The sequence below is a fragment of the Anopheles merus genome, chromosome 2L, assembly GCF_017562075.2.
Source record: "Anopheles merus strain MAF chromosome 2L, AmerM5.1, whole genome shotgun sequence".
Classification (NCBI taxonomy): domain Eukaryota; kingdom Metazoa; phylum Arthropoda; class Insecta; order Diptera; family Culicidae; genus Anopheles; species Anopheles merus.
Window position 1 is genome coordinate 18151649 of NC_054083.1, and position 20478 is coordinate 18172126.

General features: G+C 41.7%; 2 protein-coding genes across 2 annotated transcripts; one reads left to right on the forward strand and one right to left on the reverse strand.

Moving 5' to 3' along the window:
• Positions 1 to 7096: 7096 nt before the first annotated feature.
• On the reverse strand, positions 7097 to 10629 carry LOC121592268 (myomodulin neuropeptides 1-like). The gene is made up of 2 exons (XM_041913665.1): positions 10625 to 10629; positions 7097 to 7623 (listed from the first exon to the last, which is right to left on the reverse strand). Exons 1-2 carry the CDS (start codon positions 10627 to 10629, stop codon positions 7101 to 7103), a joined length of 528 nt encoding a protein of 175 aa, XP_041769599.1. The 3' UTR covers positions 7097 to 7100.
• A 3524-nt stretch (positions 10630 to 14153) lies between these two features.
• Positions 14154 to 19212, forward strand: LOC121593696 (uncharacterized protein K02A2.6-like). Its single transcript, XM_041916287.1, has one exon. The coding sequence runs from the start codon at positions 14154 to 14156 to the stop codon at positions 18675 to 18677; it is 4524 nt and encodes a 1507-aa protein (XP_041772221.1). The 3' UTR covers positions 18678 to 19212.
• The last annotated feature ends 1266 nt before the right edge of the window (positions 19213 to 20478 follow it).

The window sequence follows — 20478 nt, forward strand, 5'->3', positions numbered from 1 at the left end:
CTCAATAAATATAATCCGACAAACAAGGCATGGAGCGCTTACCATGGCGATGGACAACAACAAATCGTGTGCGGAACGACACGCGGTCCAGTCTCCCTCCCTGTACCAGGTCTAATATCATGGATTGCTTCATCTTTCGTTTAATTGAACTGCTTCGATACTCATGTTACACGTTATGATTGATTGTATGCATCATTTTACTTATCAAAGGCGCTCCATATAAAAACAGGGATGAAAAGGAGAGAATTGAATCGTCAGGGCTTCAGGAAAGACTTATTTGGAAGAATATATTTCATCATGATTATTGAAGAAAATGTTACAGTAGTATACTCAGGAAAAACAAGATAATGGCTAGAAGGGAAACGATATCCTTGAGGGGGGAAAGGAAAACGAAACGAAGAACAGTTCTTTTATAAAAAGGCACAGAATTTACATTTGAAAAAGATGTTTGTTTTTGGCAATTAAAATTTATCCATATATACATTAACTCCTATTAACGACTCTAAGAGGCAACCTCGACATGACTGTGTGTGAGTGTGTGAGTTTTTGCGCAACATTGAAGACACGCACGACACTGAGCGATGCGATTGTGCATGCCAAACAGTCACGCTAACGCTACTATTTATTTCCTTCTGCAAACCAGTGTCATTAATTTTGCTATTAATTGTTTCAACTATTTGTAGAGGTAATGTAATCACGTCTTTTTTGTTCTAGAAGTAATGCAATTAACCAGTTGCCAAAGCATAACACAAAGTCAAACTAATGGGTAACGATGACGATAGTAGATATCAGAGTAAAAGGTGCGGTAGGAAAGCTACGCTCGATTGAAAGCAACCAAATCAATATGGCCATTAATGTATTTTTTTATCCGTTTATCAAGCCATATCTCATTGAAATCGCGCTTGGCAAGTAACAAGTATCAAGGGTGCTTGTTGTTTGCAAAAACTATACACCATAGGGTATTCAAATACAGTTGAAAAAAGGACACATTCACCTACACAAATTATGATCATCTTGTTCATATTATAAAGTAACGAAACACAAGTATAACTCAGTGAAAAAGAAGAAATCATTGTATGGAGAAAACTGTATCGTTATAGCATACTGTTAAAGTTGTTCGTGTGCCATCCGTGGCTAAGTTTTGAATGAGGTGATTGTTTTTCTTTTTATATGAGATGTAAAAGATTATTTAAATGGAAAATAGAACTATACATCAAACACACACATGCACACACATTAACATACATACATAAGCAAACAAATTCATAATGCTCTAAAGTTGATTAAAAAGACTAAACATGAACTTTACTAAAACCACAAACAACAGTACAATTGATAGGTGAAAACATGCCTTCTCGAAATAAAACACTACAAAACCCTGTTTTACCTTGCTACCAAAGTCTTATAATGAAGGTGTTGTGGGGTCAGTACTAACAAAGCTTTTTTTTAATTTAAAAAACCTAAACCAAGAGCTAATTACCAAATAAAACAAAACGACTAAAAACTATTGCAAACTTGACAGAAACAACCACAACACAACAAACCAGTTGAAAAACGACACTAAAGTAAGCTCCTCGAATGTGCGGCAGATGGAAATGGAATGTAAAAATAGTAATGAGTGATGATTAAGATAAATGGTGTCATCGATATTTTTAAGAAAGTGTATAGACATGTATGGCCATGTTTTTTTATAAGCGGGAGAGAGTAAGTGAAAAGAGAAAAAACGTCGCGAAAAAAGCTTCATAGCTTCATTTATAACTGAAACTTTCTCCCGTGTAAAAGCACACTGAGTAAAAGCAGAGGAAAAAAGTAAAATCTATCTATTCAATCGTTTTCATTGAAACATTTCTTCATTTATCAAAGAAAGAGAAAAAAATGCTGAAACAAATACAATTGAAGAAGATGGGAAAACAATCATTCAGCAAGATACTTGAAGACACAGGAAAGGACCAGATAAACTATATAAAACAGCCAAACTAAAAGTTTGAACAAGCGGTGAATATCTCATGATCAAAAGAATTGAATATTTTGTATGATGTTGAATCGGATTTTAAGGAGACGTGTGTGTGGGGATGGTTTTGGAACGTATTTTACAAAATAATTGCAATCAAATCTAGAAATCACGATACGCACAAAAAAGAAGAATAACACAACACAACAATTAAACTGCGTCATAGTGCCAACCACAAAGAAGAAGACTTAGTTCTTAGAGCACAACTGCGCGCCTCATTGACTAAGGATTTGTGTATATTTAAGAAAAGCAGAACCAGGAAAAGTCACAAAACTAAACCGACCGGCAATGAGAGGCGGTGGAATGGTTGTACTTTGTATGCACGAAGATCTTCCAGCGTATTAGAGCGTATGTTTTGGATTGATATTAGGAAGGAATCGATACGATCTTTTTTTATAATACGTGTGTCATATATGATGAGGAGAAAATCACACAGATTGGGAATAATGATGCCATAACGACTTGAGTTTTTTTTTGCGAGTGGTGATGGTTTTTTACGACTTTTACTAATTCGCAATTGGTGCAGTTGCATCTGTTCGTGTATCTGTGCGAGATTTATGATCAGCGTGTTTAAAAATGACAAAAACAGCCACCAGAGCAAAAACAAGAACAATCGTGAGGTGTTTTATATATTATTGTGTGCACAAAAGGAATGCAGACATATTAACGAACAAAAATAAAATTCAACCAAGCTATAATATGTGCTGACTCTTGCTATCGTCAATGTTGATTCGCACATCCGTACAATATTATCACACAGTACAAAGTTGCATGTAGAGTATCGTTTTGTTTTAATCCAAGTACAGGTGACCCCCGAGATACGCCTGTATTTGGGACCGATAAACTGTCCCAAAGCAAGGCGTAACTCGGAATAGCCGTATGTTGAGTTTATAAATTTATAACCGATGTTGAAGAGTCAGAATCTATGATATCGTGTATTTTATTTAAAATAATGTTCGATAATGCAGGGGAAGGTAAGTAAAGATGGACACTACGAGTATAATGGACACTTCTCATAAATGCATGAAAAAGGTAATTTTCAAATAATTCAATAATGCAGCATCCAAACTTAAAGTAAAACAACACATTTGAGAATATTTTTGGCATAATATATGCAAAATTGGTTAAATCCACGTACAAAATAAATTTTCAACCGTGCGCACTCTTGTTGATCTAATTTGATTACTGCGGATCTTAAGCTCTACACCTTGTTTTGTTTATATTTCCGGAAGTTTTATTTCATGAATAGTTGCCGTGATCATTAATGAAAAAACTGGCAAATGAACGAGGATGAAAGCAATAAAAATATTGTTTTTTGGTGGTTTAAACATCCTGACACCAAAGCATGAAAGACGTACACCTTGTCGTAGGGAAAGATGGACACGGAGTTTGTTGTTTTATTTTACTTCTTAGATCATCTGGTGATGAATCAAATATCAAATACATACCTTAAATCAGAGTAGTTAGAAGATATAAATCATCCAGCAACTAGAGAAAGCATGACACCAGTCAAAATAGCAGCCATTTGTAGTAATTGCCTAAAGGGAAGTTCTAGACTGTTATTCTGTAAGCTGGAGCAACGTCAGCTGTTAGTGCGCGATATTTCAATAATGCTTTAGATTCGATACATTATTGAAGGTGTTATAAGTGGCGCTTACAATTCCTTAATTAACGAATGAATCAAACGCCGTTCCAATTGGTCTAGAATTGGTTTATGTACCATGATGTGGAAAGTAATAGGATATGTGAAAATACTATAAACCTCTTCAATTTCCAACGTTTTTAGGTGTCTATCTTACCCTTCATGGTGTCCATCTTTCCCATATCAGGTGTCCGTCTTACCCGAACATTTCAAAACTGCACAAAAAAAAAATTCATTCGTGAAAAAACTCAAAAATCGATGGAAACTTAAAAGTTTCAACACATTTTCTAATAAAACATGAGTGTAAGATAATGTATGCACATTTTTATGGTCGTTGCACTTATATATTCCTAGATGTTTACCATTTTCTTAAACGTGTCCGTCTTTACCATCCCCTATATAGTGTAAACGGCTTTTGGCGTGTGTTGTTTTACTTTAAGTTTGGATGCTGCATTATTGAATTATTCGAAAATTACCTTTTTGATGCATTTATGAGAAGTGTCCATCTTACGCCGATCTGGTGGTACAGTCGTCAACTCGTACGACGTAACAACATGCCCGTCATGGGTTCAAGTCCCGAATAGACAGTGCCCCCATACGTGTAGAACTGACTATCCTGCTATGGTAACAATAAGTCACTGAAAACCAAGCTCACTTCATTAGTGGGTACTGGCAGGCCTTGACCGACAGCGGTTGTTGTGCCAAAGAAGAAGAAGTCCATCTTACCCGAAGTGTCCGTCTTTACCTACCTTCCCCTAGATATTCAAGATATTCAAGAGGTAGTTGGGGAATCGTTGGAAATGTGTGTGTAACGGTTGTCAGCAAGGAATTAAAAAAAAAATCATAAATTTCGTCACAATGACAACTTTCAACTGTGAAAATCAAAATCGTCGTATCTGCGAATCGTCGTAACTCGAGGCGGTCGTAACTCGGGGGACGCCTGTATACAAATTGTAAGCAAGTAAGCAGATTCATGTCTTTCATCTTATATGGAAGAAAGGCGTAGGCCATTTCAAGAATTAATCATCCTTTCTGAGTAGCGGAAAACGGGGCAAAATGGACATGTTAAGTAGTTTAAAGCATTTTTTAACTTTCCAGGAAAATAATTATTCTTACATTATATTTTATCGTATACTTTTGATGTCTTGTGGTTTTTTTAGACCATAGAGCAGTAGTATAAATTTTTATACTATTTATCCGTGGATTAAAATTAGCACAAGTCCTCAAAATAACGCAGTAATAAAAGTAAAATAAAGGTAGAAGTTTCGCGTGTTGCTATTGAATCAGCGAGGCAAAATGGGCATATTTCAACAAAACACGTGACGCGCCAAAACACTGGAGCGGTCAAAGGGGGGGGGGGCAGATTTTTTCATGATTTTGTATGACTACGGCTGTTTTGGACCCCGCGTGTAGGCGCTGACTACATCCGGTTTTGTCGGCTCGATTTTTTTAAGATTTGAAAACCCATTAAGAAATTGTGATCGTTGGTTTTATTGTGTAGATAAATACAACACCATAGCTTTATCAATAGCACGGCGGTCCCGTGGTACAGACGTCGAACGACTCAATAACATACCCGTCATGGGTTCAAGCCCAGAATGGACCGTGCCCTCATACGAAGGACTTACTGTCCTGCTATGGTAATAAATAAGTTACTGAAAGTCGAGCCCACTAGTGGTACAGTCAGGCCTTAACCGACTGTGGTTGTTGTGCCAAAGGAGAAAAAGAAGATATCGGGTGTATATTTGTCAATAGTATACAATGTAGGTAAGTAAGCATAAAGGTGTTTTTTTTTGTTTACAAAACATGACTACTCAGTGCATTGATTCACCTCTATTCAGATTTGTTTGACTATAAAATGTTGTTCCAAATATTGAGAGTAGTATTAGAAATTTTAAGTAGTAAGTAAGTAAGTATGACTATTTTAGTTTAACAGTAATTAAATGCTCTTCAAACAGTTATTTAATTCTCGAACGGTTTGATTCATTGTAAGTAAGCTACTAGAAATAATTTTGTTTCATTGACAGTCCTCCTGTAAGGTCAAACGTGGTCGTTACCATCACCCATCCCGGTCGTTCTCTTATACGTTAGCCTACTTTGGAATACACTGATTTGCAGAAACCCACCATGGCCCATCATGGTCGATAAGAAGCGGCAATGCATCCAATGGTCAATTGTGTAAGAGTGGAAAGAAGCTTTAGAAATTTTTTTTTATTGGAAAGTAACAAAATGTGGTTCTTTCGTTATATGCTTCAATTTTCAGTTGAAAGACTTTCTTTAGTTAAGTTGATAGTCAATTCATTATACAAGATAAGGCATCAAATGTTCAAGATTTCAGAGAATAGACTCTAATCTCAGAAATATTCAAGAACAGTGGCGAATTTAGGATATCGGGGGCCCTAGGCGGTAAGATGATTTGAGGCCCCCTGTAGAGCGGGGTTGGGAGATTGAACAGTGTAACATGATTGAACACTGTAATTGCTGACGGAGGAGGGGGGGCTCCTTTGTTTCTTTCTTTATGTTCATCAATTACTATTTACAATTTAAATTATTATTTGAAAAAGTCTGATTAAAACCATTTCAAAATTGTCATTGTAGAGTTTTTACATAATATTTTGTTAAATTCCAAAATGTGAATTGCATAGAATGTGAAAAGCATAGAAAAACTTTCTTTAAATTGAATGGTAGGTTTCGCTAGTCTTTCGGCTAGGGTAGTTCGCTGCACAATCCGGTGACGTACTCTACAGTTTACATGTAACAGAAGCCGACATTGCTGAAAAGTTGTTGAAAACTCATTAACGTGTGAACAACATTGTGTGCTTGCTCCAATTATCGTGAAAATTCAACTATTTCATTGTTTGGGGAATGTAGCTCAAGCCAACCGAAATTATGCGGTGGCACTTCTCATTGACAGAGAACGGCTGCTGAGCGAACAACTTCAAAACTAGGTTAATTAATCCTACCAAAGTAGGAAACGAGGGGCCTTTTTGCGGATTCAACTATTTATTTACTGTGATAAACATAAATACATATCTGAACGTAAACCGATGCCTTAACAAGTATTACCGCATTTTACATGTAATCATTTTGATCGATATGTACGAAATATTTCAATTTGTATTGCTAGCTGTTCACAATATGTCTTTAGCGGTTTTTTTCTCACCTATGTTACGCGTGTATGCAAATGATGGTGAACTTAATTACACCCTCTCCGATGGAAGCATTAATCATCATTTTACGAATGACCCAAGTTATACCCACGTCATACTCAGCGGACTTAGGGTTTTGTTAAAGTAAGGTGAACAAGATGTATGTTAATTTAAATTTATGAAACCTATAGAAGTCTTAAAACTCAATAAAAGGTCTCTTAGATAGAAGCTAAATATATACAGCACATATATACATATATGCTTTATGTACCGAATTTACGAAAAAGTCAAAGAGGGGCTATGCGATATTCTCAATATCGTAATCGAGTGACAGTGGAGGTGAAACTATTACTTTGTTCATGATATTTTTCATAATCGTATTGAAAAAGCGACGACGAACTTTGCGACCAAGAAGTTTGCGACCAAAAAGTTTGCAACCAAGACGATTGCGACCAAGCAATTTGCGATCAAGAAGTTTGCGACCAAGAAGTTTTCGTCGAAGAAGTTTGCGACCAAGAAGTTTGCGACCAAGAATTTTGCGTCCAAGAAGTTTGCGTCCAAGAAGTTTGCGGCCAAGAAGTTGGCGACCAAGACTTCTGCGACCAAGACTTCTGCGACCAAGACTTCTGCGACCAAGACTTCTGCGACCAAGACTTCTGCGACCAAGACTTCTGCGACCAAGACTTCTGCGACCAAGAATTTTGCGACCAAGAAGTTTGCGACCAAGAAGTTTGCGACCAAGAAGTTTGCGATCAAGAAGTTTGAGTTTTGTGTTAGCGAGCCGATCGAGCAGGAGCTCTCGGCAGGGGCGCTCGGTGCGGCTGGTGCGCGGCCACCGTACAGTATACGTTTTAATGGTTTGTGTTATGGAGGCGTTTAGGGCGAAACGCGATAAGTGAGCCAACCTGCGCAAACAGTTCGGCTCCGACTGGCTGGTCACTCAGCGAGCCGAGAGGCCACTCAGCACGATCGGAAGGACGATCGTGCTCTCTTGGATTAAGGCGGTCGAGCGGGACGGTCACACCAAAAAGGGCATTTAGGATTAATAAATTATATTATTGTATTGTATCGTTTTAAATAAGTACTGTTGGAATGTAAGGATTATGAAACGGTCATTTTGAATTGTTTGCGGTTGTTTTGTCAATTGGGAATTAAAGGTTAAATGTATTTTCTGGCAGCACTGCCGATCGACAATTTCTTTGATCAAGTATGTGTGCGAATAAAGCGGCACTAGCGCATGAAACTCGATACGAGCCGGACGTGTTCTTTACTTTGTCTCCTTTGGCGATCGAAGACGACACAACAAAACACAACGTAGGGCGTAGAGGCGTCAAGGGGGAAAGGAACCAACAAACCATGTACCAGAACGCAACATTGGTGCCGTGACCAGGATGGTCTAGTATTTGCGGTTTGGTTTGACTGGTTAAAGTGAAGAGCTTTGTGTGATTTCTTTTGGCAAAAATCGCGTAACGCGTGTGAAATCTGAAAGTTCCGTATCGAGCGTTGGTGGATTTCTGAATAAGAAAAAATCGCGAAAGCGTGAGAAATCATTGTGCTAGTGGGTGTTCTTTGCGTGTGTATGCATTTTGTGTCGCGTATTAGAAATGTCGGTTAGTGAAGATTTTGCCGGTTTCTCTGACGCGTCGGGTTCGAACAATACAATGCAATACACACAAGCAGAAGATCTGGATATGATTATCCTAAAGCGCGAGCGCGACCGAGTCGTGCAATCGTTGACAAGAATCGACACGTTTTTGGCGCAGTACAAAGAGAGTGATTTCCCAGAATTGACGCCTCGTCTCGATCTATTGAACGAGCGTTGGAGGGAGTTTCAGACTTTGGCTCGAAATATTGGCGCAAAAGATTACAGTGAAGATAACGATGTGCTTTATGGTGAGATCGAAGACAAAGTCATGCTGTTGAAAGGAAAATTATTGGGAAAGCTGCGGGCTGGAGCGGAGATACCGAGTGTGAAACAGGAGCGCGTGTGCGATGATTATAATAGTGTTCGTTTGCCTCAGTTGACGCTTCCTCAATTTTCCGGAAAATATGACGAATGGCTCCCGTATCACGACATGTTTGTTGTTACTGTTCATGAGAACGAGAAATTGTCGCAGGTTGAAAAGATGCTTTATTTGAAGGGTTCTCTGAAAGGTGAAGCGCTGAAGGTGGTGGATACTTTGCAAGCCTGCAATTCGAATTATGACGTAGCTTGGGATGCTTTGAAAAAGCGATATTCTAACGAATATATTTTGAAAAAGCGTCATGTTAACGCGATGCTACAATGGCCACGGATGAAAGTCATGAACACGGTGGGTATTCATGGGCTTATCGATTGTTTCGAAAGGAACTTAAAAATTCTAAAGCAGTTAGGTGAAGTGACCGAACAGTGGGGATGTTTGATTATTCAGATAATCATTTCAAAGTTGGACGAAAGCACCCAACAAAAGTGGGAAAGGCACGTTGAAGAAAGTGAGCAAAAAACGGTGACGGATTTGTTAAACTTTTTGCGCACACAGACGCGCATAATGGACGCGTTTGCAGTGGATAGGCCAATGGCGGCGGGCAAATCTACAAGTGAACGTCGTGTTGCGTCTAATGTGGCTGCAGAAGCAAAGTGCGCAAAATGTGATGGATCGCACATGGTGGAAAATTGTGACTCGTTTCGGAGTTTAACGTTGCCGCATCGTCGTGAAGTGGTTGAAGCTAAGAAGCTTTGTCTTAATTGTTTGAGGCAAGGGCATTTTCAAGCCAAGTGTTGGTCACGTGCACGATGCAATATTTGCAATCGTAAACATCATTCCCTTCTACACGGTGAAAATGTAAGTGAAACGATCGGTCCGTCGGTTCGTGAAGAACTTCCATCTACCAGTGGCACGCAAAATGTGGTGGTGAACGCGTCATCGAACAGAGAGTGCACTTCTGTGTTATTATCAACGGCGATAGTGAGTGTGCGAGCGTGTGGTAACAAATGGTTGTCGGCAAGAGCATTGATCGATAGTGGGTCTCAGGTGAACCTGATGACAAAGGGCTTGGCTGCGCGGCTTAAGTTACCGCAATACGAAAGTAAAACGGCATTATCGGGAGTTGGACATTCGAAAGTGGACATAACGACGTCGGTAACGACTGTCATACGTTCCAAAAGTTGTAACTATCAAGAACGTATGCAGTTTCTAGTGTTGCCGAGAATTTCTAGCTACAGGCCGGTAACTGGAAATCAAATTAGCAGGCAGAATCTCCCGATGAATTTTGTGCTCGCGGATCCTAATTTCGATAGTGATGCGGAAGTGGATTTATTGTTGGGCTCCGAATTTTACGCGACTTTTTTGAAACCGGACAACCGTGGTAAAATTAGGCTCGAGCTACCAGCGCTCCCAACATTTATTAGCACTGTTTTTGGATGGGTTGCAACTGGGAAAGTTCCGCTGGCTTCTGAAGGCAGCAATTATGTTACTTGTGGCACGTGTACTAGGTTGGACGATTTAATTGAGCGTTTTTGGATTATTGAAGAAATACGTGAGCCGCTTCAACATAGTCAGGAAGAAAGGGATTGCGAAGCACATTTTGTGCAAACTCATCAGCGGGATAGTGAAGGGAGATATATAGTGAAGCTGCCATTTAAGTGTGACTTACAGAACCAATTGGGACCGTCCAGTGCGATAGCGAGAAAACGGTTCTTGCAGTTAGAACGACGTTTCAATCGGGACCCATGGTTGAAACAAAAGTATACGGCGGTTATCAACGACTACATCGACAAAGGGATTTTAGTCAAGGTGGCTGCGAACCCTGATTCTGAAGAAGCTCATGGTCATTATTTCTTACCGCATCATCCGGTAATCAAGGCGTCCAGTACCAGTACAAAGGTACGACCTGTATTTGATGGATCGGCCTCTACCGACGGTGGTAAGTCTCTTAATGATTTGTTAATGACTGGTCCTGTGATTCAGGAGAACTTGTTGGCGTTGTTGCTGAAATTTCGGATGAGGAGCGTGGCATTAGTGGCAGACATAAAACAGATGTATCTGCAAGTCAAGGTGCATCCCGACGACACTCGTTTTCAACGTGTATTATGGCGAGGCTCATCTGTTGAGTCCATCGAAGTCTACGAGTTGCAGCGGGTCACATTTGGACTTGCACCGTCCTCCTTTCTGGCCATTCGAGTACTGCAGCAATTGGCAATTGATGAAGGGGAAAACTTTCCCTTGGCGAGACAGACGTTGTTAGAGGACTTCTATGTCGATGACTACATTGGTGGTGCCTCTAGCGAAGAAGAAGCAGTTAGGTTGCAAGCTGAGCTGACGCTATTGTTGAGAAAGGGCGGATTTCATCTAACTAAATGGAATTCTAACAAACCAGATGTTTTATCTAGCGTTTCAGCGGAAGACAGAGCAACATCCAACGTTAAAATGTTTGAAGTTCCAGAGGAGCCAATAAAAACTCTAGGTATCGCGTGGCTACCAGAATCGGACCAACTGTACATAGACTCGAACATTCAGATGAACAACGAGAGCTGGTCCCGTAGAAAGGTTTATTCTTTGGTAGCACGTATATACGACCCTTTGGGGCTGGTGGCTCCTGTGACATCTTGGGCCAAGATAAATATGCAATCGTTGTGGTTGGCAACTGATGACTGGGATGAAGAAATACCGGCTGTCATGCAAGAACGATGGTATGCTTTTCAATCACAACTCGGGTTGCTGAAGGAGGTTAAGTTTTCGCGCCATGCTGTTGTGCATAATCCTGTTGCTGTTCAACTACATTGCTTTTCGGATGCATCTGAAGCGGCTTATGGGGCATGCGTGTATGTTAGAACGATTGGTAGCAGCGGGGAAATGGTAGTTGAGTTGCTTGCTGCAAAGTCTCGTCCTGCGCCGTTGAAAAGAGTCAGTTTGGCCCGGTTAGAACTTTGTGGAGCATTACTGGCAGCAAGGTTGCAGAAAGTGGTACGCCAAGCGTTAAGAATTCCAGACGTGGAAACCTTTATGTGGACTGATGCGACAATCGTGTTGCATTGGATTCGAGCACCATCCCATTCTTGGGCTACGTACGTAGCGAATAGGGTATCCGAAATTCAGGAATTGACGCATGGCTACAAATGGATGCACGTGAAGGGCGTTGACAATCCTGCCGATATTGTATCGCGTGGAGCTATGCCAAACGAGCTGTTAGCATCGAAGCTGTGGTTCCATGGTCCCGGGTGGTTACAACTATCAGAGGAAGAATGGAAGAAGAATGCCAGCGGTGTGTTGGCAATTCCCGAAGAGGAGTTATTGGAACGAAGGAAGAGCTCATTGGTGGCCGCAGTAAGTAGCGAGAGCGATGATTGGTGTGATAGGTTTTCCAACTATGACAAATTACTGCGGATCACTGCGTATTGTATGAGATTTATTCGTTGTTGCCAACGAAAGCTGGATCCTAAACACAAAGGTGTTTTGTTGGTGAGCGAGCTAGCAGAGGCGAAAATTCGACTGGTGAAAAGAGAACAACGGATATACTTTGCGGCTGAGATCAAGGAGTTGTCTGCTGGACAAACGGTACGTCCCAAATCATCACTGAAGACATTAGGAGCTTTTTTGGACGGTGATGGTTTGCTCCGAGTTGGTGGCCGCTTGCATCGCGCTAAAGCCATGCAAGTTTGTAGCAGATTTCCGTTGGCGCTACCCAAGAAGTCACGATTTACTATGCTAATGGCAGAATATTATCATCGATTGGCACTTCATGGTGGGCCAACTGCAACATTGAGCGCACTCAGGAGAGAATTTTGGCCAATTCAAGGACGATCTTTGGTCAATAGTGTTTGCAGAGGCTGTCTGGTATGCTTCAGGATGAATCCCGTGTTAGTTCAACAACCACCAGGACAGCTACCCGTGTCACGTGCTATGCCAGCTCGACCATTTTCGATCGTAGGGGTTGATTTCTGTGGACCCATTTACTTGAAGCCGGTGCATCGCCGAGCAGCAGCGGAAAAAGCATATATTTCAATCTTTGTGTGTTTTTCAGTAAAGGCTGTTCACATCGAGCTTGTGGAGTCTCTATCAACTCATGCATTTCTAGCGGCGTTTCGTCGGTTTGTGGCAAGGCGGGGTTTGCCCAGCGAGGTCTATTCCGACAACGGTCTCAACTTCCAAGGAGCGAGTAAGGTGATCGATGACTTCTACACGTTGATGAACAGCGATTCGGCGGTGGAAGATATATCGAGGTATGCTGTTGGCGCTGGCGTTAAGTGGCACTTCATCCCACCCCATGCACCGAACTTTGGCGGCCTTTGGGAGGCAGCGGTAAAAGCGGCAAAACGCGTCCTACTGAAGGTTGTTGGTGATCGGCAGCTGGCGTTTGGGGAGATGTCGACGGTACTGGCACAAGTGGAAGCTCAACTCAACAGCAGACCGCTTACACCGTTGTCGGAGGATCCGGAAGAACTTGATGTATTGACGCCGGGGCATTTTCTAATCGGTGCTCCAATGAACGCTCTACCGGAGCCTGACGTGGGTGATGTACCAATCAATAGATTGAAACGGTATGAGGAATTGCGTAGAGTGGTACAGAATCATTGGGCGCGTTGGCGTAGGGAATATTTTAGCGAACTACATAACGAACATCAACGCGGCAAGGCAGTAGTAGAGCTAAAGGTAGGACAAATGGTCCTGTTGAAAGAGGATGGGAAGACTCCTCACCATTGGCCAATGGGACGGATTGCTGAGGTATTTCCTGGCCCAGATGGCGTAGTGAGAGTCGTTAGTATCAGGACTAGGAATGGCTTGTATAAGAGGCCAGCGAATAGGATTAGTCTTCTTCCGTTTGAGAGAGTGAATTAGATATCATAAAGGCATTTTGTGAAGTAACGGCAAGAAGTAAATTTGGTAAATTTAGGTGGCCGCTATGTTGGAATGTAAGGATTATGAAACGGTCATTTTGAATTGTTTGCGGTTGTTTTGTCAATTGGGAATTAAAGGTTAAATGTATTTTCTGGCAGCACTGCCGATCGACAATTTCTTTGATCAAGTATGTGTGCGAATAAAGCGGCACTAGCGCATGAAACTCGATACGAGCCGGACGTGTTCTTTACTTTGTCTCCTTTGGCGATCGAAGACGACACAACAAAACACAACGTAGGGCGTAGAGGCGTCAAGGGGGAAAGGAACCAACAAACCATGTACCAGAACGCAACAAGTACAATATCGTTTTAGCAAGCCCCGCAATATCACAAAAGTGGCGACGAGAAAAGTTAATGTGATCGTTTCGTGTTGTTAAGTGCTGACCAATTTTTAATTCGTTTTGTTCGTTTTCTTCCGTGTCCCGCTCACACACATACACCCACACAATTGCGCCACCACGTCCCAAGAAGCGCAAGATGAACCCCGCTGATGCAACGATGGATTTACCGACGGAGGAGGAGCAGCGACGTGCATCCTTAGGCCGGTCTGGATTTTTCAACCCGGCGGTGATGCAACAACCCGGAACATCGCGGCCGCACGTTCCCTCCGTGCACGAAGTAGCGTCCCATCATCAGTTGTCTCCAAACGGACACCTCTATCCGCCATCGCAATTGGGACCCGCATCAGCGCAGCCGGTATCAGCGCCATCGCAATTTGTGCAACCGCCATCGCAAACGGGCTCAGCTGTAGTGGATAACGCCGTACTCCTGCAAACGCTAAATATGATGCAGCAACAAATGGCCCAGCAACAGCAGCTTATTAGTAAAATAATGGCCCAGCAAATAAGCCAGCCCGTAGTTACGCCAAATTTCAATCCGGAGCAAGCAACGGAAGCATTAGCAAATTCAATTATGGAATTTCGGTTCGATCCTGAAGCTGGCATCACCTTCAGAACATGGTTTTCCCGGTACGAGGAGCTGTTCAACGAGGATGCTTGTCGGCTGAGTGATGCAGCAAAAGTGCGACTGCTTTTAAGGAAGCTAGGTGCAGCCGAGCATGATCGGTATTTGTCGTTTATCCTGCCCCTACGTTCAAGTGAATTTTCATTCAAGGAAACGATCGCAAAGCTCGCTGTGCTGTTCGACGTACAGGAATCCTTGATAAGCAAAAGGTACAAGTGTTTGCAGCTTACAAGGAAACCTGAAGAGGATCTGCTTACCTACGCATGTCGTGTAAATAAATCATGCGTAGAGTTCGAGCTCAGCAAGCTCGACGAGGAGCAGCTAAAGTGCCTCTTATTCGTTTGTGGATTAAGAGAAGAACGAGACGTCGAAGTGCGAACCAGATTGTTGGCGAAAATCGAGGATCGAGAGCAGATTACGTTGCAGCAACTGTCAGAGGATTGTAGTCGCATTGCCGCACTAAAAAGAGACAGCGCAATGATTCAAGAAAATGAACGGCAAGTACTCGCATTGCATAACAAAAATCATACAAACATATTTAACAAACATACTAAAGCTAAAAATTCGAGTTTTCAGCACCGGCAATTCCCCAAAAGAAATAATGTCCAAAGATATGATAAGCAGCGTCCTCCCGCACGGAACACCCATCCCAGTCGACCATGCTGGCTTTGTGGCGACAGACATTGGGTGCAATATTGTGGCTATAAATCGCACAAGTGCCAAGATTGCGGACAAATAGGACATCGGGAAGGCCACTGCAATACCGCGAACCAAAAAGGAAAATTTCGTCAGAGCCCATCGGTGGAGACACGTATCGTTACGGTAAATGCATGTGCCGTCGCGGTAAACCGTAAGTACGTTAACGTACTAATAAATGGGAAAAATGCCAGGTTACAACTCGATACGGGGTCCGATATTACGATCATAAATAGATCTCTGTGGCAAAGCTTAGGCAAACCTCCTCTAAATGCATGCGAGATACGAGCAAAAACAGTTTCAGGGGCCAGCCTTCCCTTAGACGGGGAATTCGAAGGAATTGTTACGGTTGGAGAGAAAACAAAAGCAGCTACCATCCGCGTAGCTTGCGTAAATCTCTTATTATTGGGTGCAGATATCATCGACGCATTTGATCTCGGATCGTTACCGATGAATGCATATTGTGGAGCTGTTTCGACAGCTACACCAATTGCAAAACAATTAGAAACCAAGTTTCCCAGTGTTTTTAGGGGATCAGGTTTATGCACCAAGGCACGTATAAAAGTGCAAGTAAAAGAGAACACCCAACCAACTTTTTGTCCAAAGCGCCCAGTCGCTTATGCTATGCAAGAAGCTGTGAATAAGGAACTCGACAGATTAGAGCAACTTGGAGTTATTACACCGGTAGACTATTCGGAATGGGCGGCTCCTATAGTGGTTGTTAGAAAGGCAAATGGAACTATAAGAATATGTGGAGACTACTCCACCGGCCTAAATTCAGCATTACGGGCGCATGAATACCCTTTACCATTACCCGAAGACATTTTTGCCAAACTTGCCGGTTGCAAGTATTTTAGCACAATCGATCTATCGGATGCATTTCTTCAGGTGGAAGTAGAAGAAAAATACAGATCGTTTTTGGTAATAAATACACACCGTGGTTTGTACACATACAACCGATTACCACCAGGTATAAAGATTGCACCAGCCGCATTCCAGCAAATTATTGATACCATGCTAGCTGGATTGAATGGAGTGTGTGGTTATATGGATGATGTGATAGTAGGGGGTAAAACTGAGGTTGAACATGATGCTAATCTATACAAACTATTGCAACGGATCGAAAGCTACGGGTTTACAATACGCGCCGAGAAATGTTCTTTTAAAACGTACCAAATTCTATACCTAGGCCACATAATTGATCATCAAGGAATTAAACCAAATCCAGAGAAGATAGCGGCAATTCTCAACTTACCAGCACCAACCGATTTAAGTGGCGTAAGATCATTCTTAGGTGCCATTAATTACTATGGCAAGTTTGTGCCCAACATGCGCGAGTTAAGGTATCCTTTAGACATGCTCTTAAAAAAGGACGGAAGATTCGAGTGGACCTTTGAGTGTGAAAAAGCTTTTAAAAAGTTTAAAGAAATTTTATCATCAAATTTGCTTCTCACACATTACGATCCCCGAGCCAAAATTGTTGTTTCTGCAGACGCCTCTTCTATAGGGGTCGGAGCAACCATTAGCCATGTTTTCTCTGATGGATCCGTTAAAGTAATACAGCACGCATCTAGAGCGCTAACCAAAGCAGAAACAGGCTACAGCCAAATCGATAGAGAGGGATTGGCCATAGTATACGCTGTAACCAAATTTCATAAAATGCTGTTTGGGAGACACTTTATTTTACAAACAGACCATAGACCACTGCTTAGAATATTTGGTTCAAAAAAGGGGATTCCGATCTATACAGCAAATCGTCTTCAAAGATTCGCGCTGACGCTACAGCTTTATGATTTTGAAATGGAATACATACAATCAGACAAGTTTGGAAATGCGGATGTCCTGTCTCGTCTTATACAAAATCATGCAAAGCCAGAGCCAGAATATGTGATCGCGAGCCTAAGCCTAGAAGAAGACTTGGAGGCAGTAGTTATCAACGCGATTAGTTCATTCCCCCTCACGTTCAGAGACGTTGAGATAAAAACCCAGAGCGATCCCGTACTACGACAGGTTTACACAAATATAAAAAAAGGCTGGCCAACAAACGTATCGTATGGATCAGAGCTTGCACGTTACCATGATAGAAGAGAGTCCTTGTCGGCAGTAAACAACTGTATCTTATTTGGAGAGAGGGTAGTGATCCCCAAACTGCTACAAAAACAATGTTTGAGTCAGATCCATCATGGTCATCCGGGGATTCAAAGGATGAAGGCCTTAGCTAGAAGCTACATTTACTGGCCATCTATGGATCGTGATATTACTGAATGGGTTAATTCGTGTCATGCCTGCCAGGCAGCCGCCAAATCACCTCCAAGCACCGATAAAACCAGCTGGCCAAAATCTTCAGCTCCTTGGCAACGCCTTCATATCGATTATGCTGGTCCATTAAAGGGAGAGTGGTATCTTATATTAGTGGATTCTTTTTCAAAATGGCCTGAAATAGTTCAAACTAGCAATGCGTCATCAGCGTCTACAATTGCTATTCTTCGTAGTATTTTCGCACGTTTTGGTATGCCGATGACGCTAGTGTCTGATAATGGGACACAATTCTCCAGTATTGAATTTGAACGATTTTGTAAGAAAAGCGGTATTATACACGTTAGAACGGCGCCTTACCATCCACAATCAAACGGCCAGGCAGAGCGATTTGTGGACACTTTTAAGCGAGCTATGACGAAAATCGAAGTTGATGGGTACACGGTTCGGGAGAGTTTGGACATATTCTTACAAACTTACAGGTCTACCCCAAACGCTTGTCTGGAAGGATCAAAGTCTCCCGCAGAGATCATGTTGGGTAGACGCCCAAGAATACCGCTGGATTTATTAACACCATTACAAAACCCACCACAGATAAGCCCTACTGTAGAAGAAAGAGAATTTTGCCCTAATCAAAACGTTTATGCTAAACATTATTCCCAGAATGGATGGAGATGGATAACCGGTACGGTTCTGAAGCGACAAGGTAGAGTCATGTACCTGGTCAGGGCGGCCGATGGAAAGATCATTCGACGGCATATTCATCAGCTACGTCGGCGGACGCAAGAAGAATCTTCAACAGTAGTTCAGCCTTGCTTACCTCTAGATGTTTTGCTTGAAGCTTGGAATTTGGATCGCGTACTAAATCCACCTGCACCTGCACCGTCACCACCAGAAGACTTACCGTTATCTTCAAGCATCAGCGACCACCAAACGGTACCGGTGTTTCCTCCTGCTGCATCCACACAAACATTTGGAAAAACAACAACTGCACGTCCCAGAAGGCTGTATCAGGTACAGGAACCACGACGCTCTTCTCGAAATAGAAGATTGCCCAGTCGGTTCGATGTGTACCGTACATTTTAAGAGAGGGAGATGTTATGGAGGCGTTTAGGGCGAAACGCGATAAGTGAGCCAACCTGCGCAAACAGTTCGGCTCCGACTGGCTGGTCACTCAGCGAGCCGAGAGGCCACTCAGCACGATCGGAAGGACGATCGTGCTCTCTTGGATTAAGGCGGTCGAGCGGGACGGTCACACCAAAAAGGGCATTTAGGATTAATAAATTATATTATTGTATTGTATCGTTTTAAATAAGTACAATATCGTTTTAGCAAGCCCCGCAATATCACAAAAGTTTGTTCATTGTGTCTTTTATTTATTATTGTTCGTTTCTAAGTGTTTTAAAAAAAGCAAATAGTGTCAAACATAACACTTTTATACGAAAGTTTATAATGTTGAAAGTATGCAATTTCCTACCCCTAACGCATATGCGAATTGTCACTTGGGCAGGGAAACATTTCATCAACACTGTAAATACATGTAAGCGATTCATTCCGCCAATGTGTTTCGTACAATAAACACACACTTAAATACGACTGCGCAAGTGTCCTGCTATTTCTCCCTTCCAACATATAAGGCTTATATAGGCCCGATTATAACGTACGCAGTGCTGGCATGGATTACTTGTGCGTACTCACATAGAAAAAAACTTCAAGTTGAACAAAACAAAATATTGAAAATGATCACATGAGTTAATTAATTTCTAAACAAAGCTCACCTTTTCTCTATCTAGTCCAGAATTAGGTTTAGGAAATGTAGGTTAGGCACCAGGTTAGACATATTTGTTTTTAGGTTAGGCCTAAAATTGCATGGGTTTTCCCATATTGGGGCGCTTCACGAATCTAGTCAGTTTTTTGTATGGTGTTTGACAGTTGGAGGCTGAAATCATGTAAACACTCCATACAAAACCACACATAAAACTAGCCTGCAATTTTCAGTCTAGATTATTCTAGCCCAGGGGTCTTCAAACTTTTCAGTTCGCGGGCCGCATTGCTTCACATATAATGGTGTTGAGGGCCATCTTTCCGTTGTCTGTAACTAATGCGAATTTATAAATTTCGTCTTTATTGGAAAATACTAACATGTTATACAAAACTTCTATAGCTTTCTAATATTTAAGCTTGGTCTACGTCTCTAAAAAGCAGCAATTACATTTTCTTTAAAAATAGTCACAATAATTAACTATTTCTTTTAACAAAGCCGCCAAGGGCCGCATAATAGGCTCCCGAGGGCCACATGCGGCCCGCGGGCCGTAGTTTAAAGACCCCTGTTCTAGCCTCTAAGCTAGAACTAGATTCGAGTACCTGCTCGAAAACACGGTGTTGTTTACATTTGTCCCAAGATGCATTAAAGAGATCTGATGATGGAATCTAGAATCAAAGTGTATGTAGTCGAGGTGGTCTCATAGCATGTTTTTTATAACCAAATTTCAATATCATTTTTGACAAGATGGGATAACACTTTTGTTCAAAGAAGCTTTCTGGAGGCTGGACGAATACTCAAAACACTTTTAAAATCTTAATTCAGAAGCAGAAGCGATAACAATCAGCCTTCTAAATTCATACACCTTGGGATAAGCCCACCTGTATACTATACCCACTTTGTTAGCTGCTCGGAAACTGTAATACAATGCAAACAGCTGCCAGGCTGAAATTTAAGCATACGAACTTAAAACGGAAAGGGCCCAATTAGTAGATTTATAATCAACAGACAACATATTTTTAACTCAGCTATGCTATAAAAATCCCGGTTATTGAGGAAAGCACATTGCGTATTCAATGTTAAAGAACGATCGATTATATATGTATATTTTTTTCTTTCCATCCA